We start from the raw sequence: 14,375 nt of genomic DNA, 5'->3' as shown, positions 1-14,375 counted from the left end.
TAATAATTTTAATAAGTAAGATTTTTTTTTAACTGTGAAAATATTTTCATGCCAATTAGGCACATTTTATCCAAATTTTCTTACTGTAAAAAAGCAATAATGGTGCACAAACTACTCTGACGTCGCTTGCTTTTCATTTTACATGACTGAGAATTGGGAAGCAAGATTTGCTTATTCCAGAATTATGTGCACATACTGTAACCTTAATATAGTTTTCTTTGTGCAAAATATTATGCGACATATATAATAATTTTTCTATGCAACATATATAAACATTTATTTATTTTTAAAATGTAATTTCTTGACAGTTTCCGTGAGATTCACTGGTATTGTGTTGTGTTGTGTTGTGTTGTGTTTCTGGCTTGAACTTGCATGCATCTTGAATTCTATGGAATTCTTGTAATCATTTTTAGTCATGCAAATACAGCTTTTGTTGATTTATAAAGCCCAGGCTTTCTTTCTTCTCTGTGATTCCTACAGCCGAGAACGATTTGAGGCAGTATAACTCTAGGTAGGTGGTTGGTTATGAGGGAAGTTTGATGTTTTGAGGCTTTGCATCGGCAGCATGTTTCTCCTGCTGAGTGAGGTGTTTTCATGTGTCCTGCTGTGCCAGCAGCGTGTGTCCAGCTGGAGATGACTTTATTGAAGATGTGTGTGTGTGTGTGTGTGTGTGTGTGTGTGTGTGTGTGTGTGTGTGTGTGTGTGATAACTAGGAGTGTGCCGAGACCCGCTCAGGAAGATGGCTGCATGATTATGAGGAATGTTAAAGGGGTCCTATTATGCCCTTGCACGAAGTCTTGATTTAGTTTTTGGGGTGTACTAGAATATGTTTTCATGCTTGATTGTTAAAAAAATTCAGTATTTTTCAAATATTTTACATTATAAAAAAAAATATATGTATATATATATATATATATATATATATATATATATATATATATATATATATATATATATATATACAGTACAGGCCAAAAGTTTGGACACATTACTATTTTTATTGTTTTTGAAAGAAGTTTCTTCTGCTCATCAAGCCTGCATTTATTTGATCAAAAATACAGAAAAAAATATAATATTGTGATATATTATTGCAATTTAAAATAATTAGTTTTCAATTTATTATACTTTAAATTATCATTTATTTCTGTGATGCAAAGCTGAATTTTCAGGATCATTACTCCAGTCTGTCACATGATCCTTTAGAAATCATTCTAATATTCTGATTTATTATGAGTGTTGGACACAGTTCTGCTGCCTAATATATTTGATGAATAAAAGGTTAAAAAGAACTGCATTTATTCAAAATAAAAATAAAATATTTTCTAATAATATAAATCTTCTTTACTATCACTTTTTATCAATTTAACACATCCTTGCTGAATAAGAGTATTGATTTATTTCAAAAAAAGAAAAAAAAAATACTGACTGACTGACCAGTAGTGTATATTGTTGTTACAAAAGATTTCTATTTTTAAAACATTTGCTTCTTTTTATTTTGTATTTTTTTTATTTTATTTTTTTATATACTTATTCATCAAAGTATCCTTAAAAAGTATCACAGGTTATGAAAAAATATTAAGCAGCAGAACTGTTTCCAACTTTGATAATGAATCATCATATTAGAATGATTTCTAAAGGATCATGTGATAGACTGGAGTAATGATCCTGAAAATTCAGCTTTGCATCACGGACATTTTTTTTTTTTTTTTTTAATTGTACTAATATATCACAATATTACATTTTTTTCTGTGTTTTTGATCAAATAAATGCAGGCTTGATGAGCAGAAGAAACTTCTCTCAAAAACATTAAAAATAGTAATGTGTCCAAACTGTTGGCCTGTACTGTATATATATATATATATATAAAGCTTGTACGTAAAGCACACATTAAAGCTTATAAGCCGATCATCCGCTTGGCGTGTCCCAGGCTTAACACAACTGTGTTATTCTTTCCGTGAAAGATACAGCAACATAACATCAAAACAAATAACTGTATGTTACATATGTTACACATGCACTGGAAAATGATTAGGTTTACACGTGTACCAACAAGGAATGTGACATAATTGTGTGTTTACACAGAACAAACGTGTAAGGTATTTGCGTATTTAATCCTGAAACTCTTCTGTTCACACTGACACTAGCACAGGAACCTGGGGAAAGGAGAAGTGATAGAGGTCGCTTCTTCTTTGCCCTGAACAGAAAGTGAATGTCACACATTTCCCTCAAGTAATTAGTGGCTTGTTCCCAGTGTGTGTCCACACATTTCCATTGTCGTAGGATGTCCATTTAGCAAACTAACCACGTGAGAGTGTTGTTGAGTGAATCAAACAGATTTTCATTCCTTAAATATTTTGCATATCCGCGATTTGTGAAAAACGAAAATGATTTTTTTTTACAAACAAACATTTATTGCATTTTGGTGTTGGGCAAAGTTTTTATATGTTTAATAAAAAAAAAAATTCAAGTGTTAAAGATGGCACTAAAAATCATCTTATTGTTAAAATCTAATACCTTCCAGGTTAAAGCTTCTGGTGAAGACTCTGATCAGCTGATCTACAACCAGAAGGTCAGCGCACCAGACACCAGCCGTCTGATCTCAGATCTGGAAGCGTTCAGCCAGTATGATTTCAGGATGGCCTGCCAGAGCAGTCAGGGTGTCTCCAACTGGACGGCATGGGTTCCCATCAGCACCAGCGAAGGAGGTAAGCACGTTTGAGAGAAAGAACAAGCCGTACTCGTGTTCAGATTACAGTGTTACAGTGCAGTCTTCTGCTGGAGTCAGTAGAGCTTAAGTGTGTTTACAGTAGCTGGATGTGTGAGGTCTGTGTCCGCTAAACACTGAACGCTGTTTGGCATGGAAACTGTCAGGACGGGAAGAGCAGGGACTGAGAGAGACAGACATGAATGAAGAGGTGTATGTGCTAATGTACATTAGGGATGAGCCCAGAGTACTTGGAATCCATCGGGAAAACACATAGGAATGACTAAAATGCCGTTCCATAATGTGCACATGGTCCTGAAGACTGTGTCTGTGAATGTACAGGTTTTGATGTGTGTTTTCTGCTCTGGCTCTGGCTCTCCGTCAGCCGTAACTGTACTTGAGCTGTAGTAAGTTTTTCCATGCCAGATTATAGTTGAAGGAGTGTTTGTAGAAGAGAGAGTGAGGTGGGCATGTGGGTGTTGGGTACTTTCCATAAATTGGCATTATGAAATGAGAGGCTGAGAGTTCAGCTTTAATACACACAGACAGAAAGAAATGAAGACATGGGGCCTTATTTATTACATGTTGCATATAAACTATCCTACGTTTGATCTTACGATCATTTCTCAAGTGTGCGTTCGTGTGATGCGGAGAACAAACGTACACACAAACAACATGCATACGCCTCTCTTCCGGATGTCAAATCTATCATTTGCAAATGATTTATAAAAATTGTGCGCAGCTGAATGGTTTCAGATTGCCTGATTAATGTCATTAACATGTTAAAGAGCAGCAGTCAACGTCCAAACCCTTTACTTGAGAACGGCGAGAATTCCTTAGATTTCCAAATACCAAGTATGTCCAGACCCTGACATGGCACTAAGCCCTTTTCCACGTCAAAGACTGCTTATATAAATTATGAACGATGGCATGGATTTTAGTTCGAATCTGTGCATACGCACGCTTTATAAATGAGGCCGCTGGCGAGTTAATGCAAGCACAAGAAGAATTTCCTTCAAGCTCCTGGAAAACACTATTCCTCAGCGATTGCTCTTTCATTTGTTCATTTCGTTTTGACTCCTTTATTTAAAAGAGATGTGTGTTATTTTTGTGTGTTAGAATACTTTTTCATATCCCAGCTTAAAACCAAGAGACAACAATAAATAGCCATTATTGCTTATTTCATCAAATGTAAACAGCTGAACTTTTTAGCACTACCACAACATTGATCTGTTTGTTTGATCATTCCAGCCAGCCCATCACAGCAACATCAGCTCAATGCCGTAACTTTGAGGTGGAGCGATCGGTTTACCTGACCAGTAACAGACGTTCGGGAAGCCTGTCTGAAAACAGTCAGAATCCTTGCAGTATCATTTGGTGACATTTGAAAGCTATGAAATGAATGTGGAGAGCATAGTTCAAGGACTTTTTTTCAAGGAATTTGATGAGAAATGATCACATTCATATATCCGACTTTTGATCATAGACTTGGGAAATCTGAGCACAGTCTGAGCTACTGCTGAAGTCTCATCTGAAGCTCTAGAAGAGACACATGGGCTGTTGTTTCACTGGAAAGCAGGACACTTCAGCTAAAATGCTCAATTAGCTCTCAATATAATATCCTTACTATCCAGGTAGCAATAGTACCAATTAGGGCTGTCACTTTTAATTCGATATTCGAATATGCATTCGAACATGACGTGAAAAATCAGTAATCAAACTATAAATAAACTATTCAGTTTTTAAAGTGCCATATAGCGCATTTATTACAGTCTATGATCAGACCGTTTGTTTTTTTATTTTATTGTTTGCCATCTCATCCAGTAGTGGGCGCTCTAAACGTATTGTAGCGTGGGCCCATGACCAAATAAAGCGAATAATAGCCAATAGCCACCCTGTTTTGAAAATGGAAGATAACGCACGACCAGCCTGAGCGGACAATAACGACCCCAACTCATCTAAAAAGTAGTGTCTGGAAATATTTTGGGTTCTACACCGTAGATGGTAAAGTAACTCTTAAAGATAAGGGAGTTTGCCGGATTTGCAAAAAACGGTTTACTACATCCAGTCTTCGCACTCACCTGTCGAGTTACCATCCAAATGAGGCAGCGGAGTCAGAGACACGCCAGGCGTCCAACATCGTATGACTGAATACTTTCCTGCACAACCAGTCAGCACCTTTTTTTCCATGTAACTTTAGCCTAATTTTGTGATATGCTATGCATAGTGGCACTTCATTTCATATAGATTAATTATTAAAAATTTTCAGACAGGCTATGGCTTGAGTCCTGTTTATGACTATCAGACTGTTAATAAATTTGTGATTGAATCTCCGTTACAGTGTTTTTATTTTTTATTTTTAGGTAGCTTGTAGATATTCGAATATATTCGAATACATTGCTTGATATTTGATACCCGTTCGAATTAGATTTTTCTCAAAAGTGACAGCCCTAGTACCAATTACATTCCAGTTGTGAACATCAAAACGAAATGATGTTTTATTAACAAAGTTTGGGAGGAGCACGTTACAATGATCTACCCAATCATACTATATACAGCCGACTCACCTCCGTTCCTCGACACTCATTTGTGTGTGTCCCCCCCCCCCCCCCCCCGGAGAGCACGCCAAATAACCATACTCTTTTACTCTATCTAATTTGTAAGTGTGAACTCGTGAAATCAGAGTTTGACTGTGTGTTCCTAATACACATCATAGGTTTAGTTGTGCATAGGTAATGCATAGTAAAATGCATCCTTTCCAATGTGTTTTCCGACATTTGTGTGCCGTTGTACTGGAAACCAGTTGTCCATAGGAACGAGGCTGCAGTTAATCATAGTCGTGATTATGTGCAGTACTCCAGTACAATTATGAGTGAAGTTAATGTTGAGTAACTAACAGTTCATACAAAATTTGTCCACGTTGTATACTTGTTCTGTAGCAATGAACTTCTTCTAGAAGAAGTCGATGCTTCAAGCATCTGAGTGGAGCGACAGCAATTGTCCAACACTGCTCTATATAATCACTCCGCTCCAACTCCACTACGGCTTTTCCATGACTTGCTCCAACACACAATACACTCTTGGCTCCGCGTCCACTCACATCTGGTCTAGAACACCGTTGACAAGGAGTGTGATACAAACACTGACACGTATTATCCAATATATGGACGTAAAATGGGTTTGTAATGCCATCTCATGTTGTCTTTAAAAAGGTCTTACTTGTGATTCTCTTTCTCTATGTCTTCTGCTTAACCATATTTACTTTTATTCGACTTTTCAATCTCCAGTGTATAATTTACGTCAGCGCTGTGTCAGTATGTGGGACGGGTGAGAGACAGGAATAATTGAGGAGAGAAGGAAATGTTTCATTTTTTCCAGGATTGGTTTTTGGTCGTGTACAGCTGTACTGTGTTATGTGTGTTTATATGTGTGTGTAGGTGTGGTGTTGTTTTTGGTTGTTAGTGGCAGACTCAAAGCTTTTCTTTAGCACCTCTCTTGCTGTCCCTCTGTTCTGCTTTTCTCAATCTTTCTCCCTACAAGACAAATCACAAATTAGATGTGGGTTATCTGTTGGTATATACCACGTTACAAATGTGTGATATCATATACTGCAGTATACATATTTGCACAGCAGATCCATAAGACCTCTGGTATTTTTTATATTTTCTGATAGTTTTTCCCATCCATTGAAAGTCCATGCAACCAAAATCTTCAGGCTTCAAATAGTTCATAAAAACACAGTAAAAGTAATCCATATGAATGGAGTGGTTTAAACCAAGTCTTCTGAAGAGACACGGTCACTTTATATGATGAACAGATTTAATTTGTGACACAGCACATACACACCGTTCTTGCGTGACACACGCGACACACGCCTCCATTTACCACATTAGAAGTGTGTATGTGTGTTGAACAATGTTCTCATGGATGTGTGGGAAAGTAAATGGCGACAGAATTATTTTTATTTTGGGTGAACTAACCCTTGTGTGTCAACAAATATTCATTTGTGTCAATTTGAATTTTCCTATTTTGACATTTTAAAGGTGCATTGCGCAAGTCTCTGAGTTTTTTGCAGAACTATGCCCCCTCTGGCGGCAAGCGAAACTGCAACAACAAAAGTTTTCTTTTTTTTATCTTACATGGAGTTTGCGTTGGTGTTTGAAATGAACTACAAGCCGGTCTCTTAGAATCCATCTTCTACGGAGAATGGCGGCGAATACACAAACCTGCCAGACATAGCCAGGTGAGCGTGCCGTGAACGCGCATGACGTCACGCCCAGTCTCAAATTCCGACCCGAATCCCTCTTATTTATTTTACTGTACAGGATTATAGAGACAATCGCAGTGATCAGAGAAGGGCTCATTCAGCCCATCAGGCAATTGTTTAAGCATGTATGGGTTAGAAAAACGGGTATTTTTAACATGAAAAGTTGCGCAATGCACCTTTAAAAGAAACATCTCAGACAAAGTTAATACTTAACTGAGAACAACACCATCTCACTTGAGCTTACAAAAAAGAGCAAACTCTGAGCAATATTTTTTTTTAATCTCTTGCTCTACTAATCCTACAAATTCTCTTCAAGAAAGAATTTCCTGCTTTCCCAAACACGCTACATTGGTTTCTGTCCCTCCCCCGTTTCATGTAGCGGCCCCAGTCTCATCTGCCCTGACCTCACATGACCTTTGATTTATTCTTGCCACCCCCCCCCCTCCCCTGTATATGAAATACAGACATGCACACACTGTGGGAAAAGTGAATGGGGCAGAGGAATGCTGTGATGGATAGGACAGGAAAAAAGAGGAGGGGGTTTGTGAGGAAGAAAAAACATACTCTTTGCTAGTTTCCCAGAGTCCCACATTGCCCAAGGGATGAGAGAGAGAGAGAGAGAGAGAGAGAGAGAGAGAGAGAGAGAGAGAGAGAGAGAGAGAGAGAGAGAGAGAGAGAGAGAGAGAGAGAGAGAGAGAGAAAACAAAGCTGATCGCTGATATCCCAACGAATTTGGTTTGGCACTTTCTGTTTGAACGGATTAACTTAAACCTGTGAGCTGAACTTACATAATCATAATCACATCTGCTCGTCTCCACCAGTGCTGGAGACGCTATAAACGCTGTAAACGTACACAAGCTAAAGTAGTGGACCAGTTATTCACATTTACATTCATGCATTTGTCAGACGCTTTTATCCAAAGTGACTTACATTGCATTTCAAGGTACACATTTACATTCTTATAAGTTATGAACGGCAGTGTTTACCTCATTATCTTGCTATTAGAAAAATGTGTCTTGAAAATGTTCCTGAAAAATGCTGAGTTATTATTATTTTGCTACTGAAAATGTATGCAATTTAACGTCAGTTATTATTGGTTATTCCCTAACACTGTCCTCCACATATTACGAGTGACAGTCTGCCACACTATGGCCATGTACACAACCGCATTTAAATACGGGAGTCAATCCCCTAAATATTAAGTTCTGTGTGTTTATGAAATACCAATCACTTCCGAAATTGTGAAGATTGACTGCTCATGATTTGTTTGAGCTTTGAAGGCTGCTTCTTGAAGTGTTGCCATCTCCACTTATTATGAGGCATTTTGGTCTCATGTTCAATATAAAGCATTTGGATTTGTTTTGATTTATTATGGGCTTTTTTTGGCAAGATCTGACAACATGAATGAGTCACCTTTTTCCCTGTGTTTTTCTTGCCCATACTTGTTTAAATACAGCATTAACAACTAGTTGTTCAGTTCAGTTCAGTACACACTGTATATACCTTTTTTGTGAATGCGATTGTCTCTACCTGCATTATTTGGGGAGTTAATTCAGTTGTAGAATGTGATTGTCACTCTCGTGAATCACTGAAGTGTGTGTGTACAGAACAGGATTAAGCAGTATTTTTCTGTAGTGTGTGTACATGGTGTATTTCCTATAAACACAGCCCTGTCTGCATGAGAGAACAGTCAAAGAAAACCTTTCTGAAAGCACATTTTACACCGTGTGCAACCGCAAACAGTAAACAACGCAATCTGTGACTAATTGCTTTAAGACTGAGGTTCGGGCCGTGTAACGCAGCACATGTGCTCAACGAAACACTCGACTCATAGTTTCACAGTGCTGACTGAGGTTTACTGGTAAAACATGGCCTGGTTACATTTTAAGAAGTGATGAATAGAGTAGGATCAAAACTGCAACAACCCCAACAATACCTACTGGTCCTTCCAGTTTTAGTAACGGCCAGTTTCCTCTCCCTCTATTTATCCTGGTTTCTTTGAACTGTCTGCTTGATCGTACTGGATATTTAAAAGAAGAATTCCCAAAAGGAAAGTTATTGAGAGAGAAGGTTAGGCTGTAGAAATGGGAGAGGAAGGCAGAGCGCTTTTGCCAAAAGTGTATTTTCACAGCCATGAGCCAGAGACACATGTGGAAACAATCAGACGTGAAACTCCTCCTGATAACATCATCCGAATGCCACGCCATGATCCTCGACGTCTCCAGCGCAGGGACGAGGAGTTACAGGGTGAAGTGACAAAGCTTTATATCATACCTGAAATGGAGAAAAAATATACTAAGAAACTGTTTTGATTTGTTTTGAGCCTGAAGTTTAAGAGAATTCTGTTCTGGGATGTTGGCAAACACACACACACACACACAGACAGAGCTATTTCCAGCCCATTACCGCGGCCGTTGCCAGTGTGTGTTATTTCTGCTGCTCTGGATTAGAAACAGAGACGGCAGAAGTGCAATGAGTTTGACAAAGACACCGAGAGAAAAGTAAAAGAGGCTCTTTGTTACACTTTTGATATCAAAAGTGTAAATATGTTCAGACTGTAACACTATCTTACTACTTGCTGAATACCGCAGAGAACACTTATACTATCTATTCATTTAAAAATGTGAAAGAGTGCAACACTAGGCCTTGTGCAATGTTTCACATTGTTGTCACATGATCACATCACAAGACAGTTATTTTTGCATTGTTATAATAATGAGTTAATATATCAATATAGAGATCATGCCATTAAATCTGCTGGCGATGGACAAGTGTCACTAATGTGATGCTTTGATTTTCTTGCATTTTTAGAGTAACGTGTTTTTGAAAATATATATTTCATATAAAAATTGAAAATAGTATTTTTGTGCATTTTCACTTCAGCAATAATCTTCCAAGTGTCTTCTTAGAGATCCAACTTCAGTCTGTGCTCGACAGCATTCAACATTCACGACAGTTTAAGTTGGAAAGTCCATTTTCAGGTCTATAATCCAAAAGTGAATAAATGGATTATAAATTATTTATTTTATATATATATATATATATATATATATATAAAATATATAAAATATAATTTTGTACCATAGAATCCCCTAAAAATATTAAATATTAAATAAAAAACACTATCAAACTAAAATAATAGTACATTCATTTCACTGAAATAAAATAAAAAATAGGTAATTTTTGACCGACAGGTGAAGAGCACCAGAGGGTTCATCTATGTAAAAAAAACTAAACAAAAAGACATGACATTTTGTCTGTTATATTCTTGCATATGATATGTGATTCGTTAGTAGTAAGTGTCTTCCTTTGTCACTGCTCTCTCTCTCTCTCTCTCTCTCTCTCTCTCTCTCTTCAGTAAAGACTCTCTCTCTCTCTCTTCAGTAAAGACTCTCTCTCTCTCTCTCTCTCTCTCTCTCTCTTCAGTAAAGACTCTCTCTCTCTCTCTCTCTCTCTCTCTCTCTCTCTCTCTCTCTTGGGACACATGAACTCCTAAGTAAAGCTATATCTCTCATATGTTGTAGAGATGAGCCCCTAGCCAAATGGGTGTAAACTTTATAAATGAAATGAAAGCATGATCGCAGATCTAGTCTCTCAGAAAATAGGGCATCTAAGCATCTTATCCACTGATAAGCAGTGAGAGTGTAGATGTTCTGTGTTGGTTCTGTTGGATTTCTTCCTGTCTCACAGTTCTGATTATTTTTGTTGCTTTATTTGTTTTAGTTCCGGATTCGGCCCCAGACAATGTGACGGTTGAGGTGAACGGAACAGAAGTGTTCCTGAGATGGTCCGAACCTTCTGGAAAGATGAACGGCCAACTGCAGGGATACGTGATAGAGTACAGTGCGCCGAGTGTGGATAAGGTAACCGTAAACAGTCACACACACACAGACACACACACGTACGCACACACACATTGGTTTTTATGTTTAATGGGAACTCTACCATTGACATAATGTTTTTTATACTGTACAAACTGTATATTCTCTCCCCTTACACTAACTCTACCCCTAAACCTGCCCATCACACACAACTTCCTGCATTTTTACATAAAAAAACAAACAAACATCACAGTATGATTTATAAGCTGTTTTCCTGTTCCTTCACACAAGGATTTCAGACATTTTGTCCCCATAATAACGTATAACCCCATAGCTGTGTCGATCCATCAGTTTACAGAAATCAGTGTTTCATGTTGACTCGAACATCTCATTTGCTTTGCTGAAAATCCAGCATAACGCAGCATGAATGCCATGTTGTTCCAGGCTGGTTTATGCTGGTTAGAGCTGGTCTAGTGGTCCCACGCAGGTCCCAGCATGAAGAACGTACCTTATGCTGGTGACCAGCAATGCTGTTTTTTTCAGCAGGGTTCAGTTGTTGCCATATCGGGCCTGGGTGTTGTTTAAATGCATTTGTGCCCATCTGTGCGGCCATGGGCTGCTGGTCTGAGAACGAGTGTTCAGGCGCATTGTTGGTGCATAGCTATTTTGAGGAACAGAAATAGACTGAGCCATTGACCAACTGAAACCTGGTCTAAAGTCAATGGTGCAGTATATATTTTTTTGGTTATTTAAGGCGAGATACTACAGGTGAATAGGGTAAAAAATGCAAATAGCAGATATCACCATGAAACTTTCCCAGTTGATTATCTACATTAAGATGAGAAAAAAAAATGTATTACAAGTTTTCTGTAATTTAATGTTTAAATATGCAAATTAGGCATTGTCTAATTAAATATGCGCTAATTTGCATATATTTAAATCTGAGTATTGGATAAAGCCAGGTTCAAATTATTTTTTTCATTTTGTTCACATATTAGATGGGGAAAAATTACAGAGGATATCTACTTTTGTTATCCTGTAAATTAGGATATACTGTCAATAGCCTTAAAAAAATGATTTTCGCTATGTTTTTTGGAATAAAATGTTATATAAATCAGGCTAGGAATAATATATTTACAAATCCCTCTGTAAATGTCTTCATAATATAACTAGGTACAAGACTGGAACGTTTTGTGTATAGAGGTGCTACTGAAGTGGAGATTTCGGACTTGGAGTGTGAGAGAAAAGTCATTTTGAGAAAACGGGCTTTAAAGATTTATGAGATTGTGCATTTAGAGTTAAATCCCCCCTTTTTCTTTCACGATTGGTTGCTGATAAAAAGGAAATTACCATATTTGGATCCGACAGGATTGTACAGGAGAGAGAGAGCTTTCTAACGGTGTGTGTGATGACAGGGAGCAGACAGAGATCGCGGAGCAGCGTGTTGATTAAGAACGCCAACTTTTGTTGAATTTTTTAGAAATCTACAGACGCAAACAGACAAAGTGTAGTAAAATAAAGACCTAAATGTGTATTTCAGACTTTTTCTCACCACAAGTCTGAAAAAAGACATGTTATTGAAGACAAATATCCCAAAATCTCAAAATTGACCAGTGAAAAAACCCCCGATGTTTTCGCCTACCGTGTCTCGCCTTAAAGAGCGCGTTAGTAATGTGCGCCTATAGACGGGTCCACAACGCGCGTACACTCTGCTTATTAAACACACAGGGATGCACACCAGCACACAAACTAGCCAAATATTTAAAATAAAAGGATTACAATGTAAAAGTTTATTATTGTGTACATAAAGATATGGTGGAATGAATCCGGCTGGTCCCGTAGATGTTCTGCTTGCGAGCTTTAACCTCGCGCATGAGTGGATCCGTTTGCTCTCTGGAGATGCGTTCGGTCTTTCCACTATCAAATTCCGTCGTGTAAATAGCGAATCCGCCATGGCGCGAGCGCAACTGGCATTTTAGGAGAATGGGAGATGAGACTCTGATTGGTTTATTGCACCCCAATAAACAATTACCGTCTTTCAACGTTGAAATATGGTTGAAAACTGGTTTTCAACGTGATTTCAATTAAGTAGTTTCGGCCGGACTGTTTGACTACGTGTTTTCAACTGATAATCTAAGACAGGATAAGTCTGTTACACATGCTAAAATAACGGAGAAAAACAAACTATCAAACCATGTTCATTATTATCTAAAATAAATTTAAAGAGTTTTACATATTCCATCAAGACGTTGAAGATCGACCTGTTTTCAATGTTGAAAAGTCATAATTAGACGTTGAAGATTTACGTCTATTCAACGTCTAATAGACGACTTTTTGCTAGCTGGGACGTTACGCCCAAAACACACCCATTACTCATCAAGAGAATAGGGACAATACTTTTAGACCATGCGCCGGGTGCACTGACCATTTTTTCGCCATGCGCTTTAGACCATGTGTTTAAATCGTTAAAATAGGGCCCATCATTTCACTGATTCGTCTGCATATGTCCATTCTGGCAGGTTCTGGTGGACACGGGTTTGGACACAGAGATGCTTGTCAATCTCTCAGCTCCCCTGTCGAACGTTTCCTTCAGACTGTGTGCGTACACCGGTGCAGGACAGGGACCCTGGACGCCCCTCCAAACCATCATGCTCTTTCATCCAGGTATGAAAGCACACAGACGCTAATCTAAAATACTCACATGCTGGTCAAACATTTCCACTCAGTGTTAATGTTCTCTTTTCTTGCAATGTTTTGCAGAAACCGGGCAATCCAGAGGTGAGTGACATGCACATACGAGTGGGATCTTCCCATTGACTTTTATTAGTCTTTCATTAGTCTTTTTATTTTGATCTAATTCTATTTGTTCTACCCTAACCTAACCCTGAAAGAAACCTTTTTACATTTGTGTGTGTTAATCAAGATGTTATTTTACTGAGGTGATTTCAGACATGTATGTGATTTGGTGTCACAAGAAATCCGGACCCACACAAGATATGGAAGTGGACTTTTCCTTTTACTTCCCTTATTTAGTGCCCTTCTTGAAATGTTTTCTGTTTGCTGTTGCTGTCTCAGAAAAAGAGGAAGAAAAAGACAAATTAAGGAAAGAAAGGAACAGAAAGAAATGAAAGGAAAGCAGTTACAGACAGAACCTGTGAGGAGTGTTTAAAGAGAAACAGAGACTTTAGGACAATTTCTAGAAGCAGCACACCCTGTTGCAAATATGGACATCTTGCACTGAGGTCATTTAATGAGCTAATCCAACCAATGACCAACTGAACAAAACACACATCCACCCCCAGACACACACACACACACAGGTTACCACTATCCAAACTGGATATTCTCTCCTCTTACACTAACCCTACACCTAAACCTACCCATCACACACAACTTTCTGCATTTTTACATTTTCAATACACTACATTTAGTATGATTTATAAGCTGTTTTCTTCATGGGGACCAAAAAATAATGGTCCCCATAAAGTCAAGATTTGCTGGTATCCTTGTGGGGACATTGTGTCCCCATAACATAGGGACTACCAGGTACACACACACACACAGAAAGAGAGAGAGATAGTTT

General features: G+C 38.1%; 1 protein-coding gene across 1 annotated transcript in view; it reads left to right on the top strand.

The window, feature by feature from the left end:
• Positions 1-14,375, top strand: part of axl (AXL receptor tyrosine kinase) — a 45,643-nt gene that overhangs the window by 12,701 nt on the left and 18,567 nt on the right. The window contains exons 7-10 of the mRNA XM_082181116.1: positions 2,522-2,705; positions 10,695-10,834; positions 13,312-13,456; positions 13,553-13,570. Coding sequence (XP_082037242.1) covers positions 2,522-2,705; positions 10,695-10,834; positions 13,312-13,456; positions 13,553-13,570 — 487 coding nt within the window. The remainder of the gene's footprint in view (positions 1-2,521; positions 2,706-10,694; positions 10,835-13,311; positions 13,457-13,552; positions 13,571-14,375) is intronic.

The sequence above is a fragment of the Leuciscus leuciscus genome (genome assembly GCF_965113295.1).
Source record: "Leuciscus leuciscus genome assembly, chromosome: 9".
Taxonomy (NCBI): domain Eukaryota; kingdom Metazoa; phylum Chordata; class Actinopteri; order Cypriniformes; family Leuciscidae; genus Leuciscus; species Leuciscus leuciscus.
This window is presented reverse-complemented; position numbering and strand designations above follow the sequence as displayed.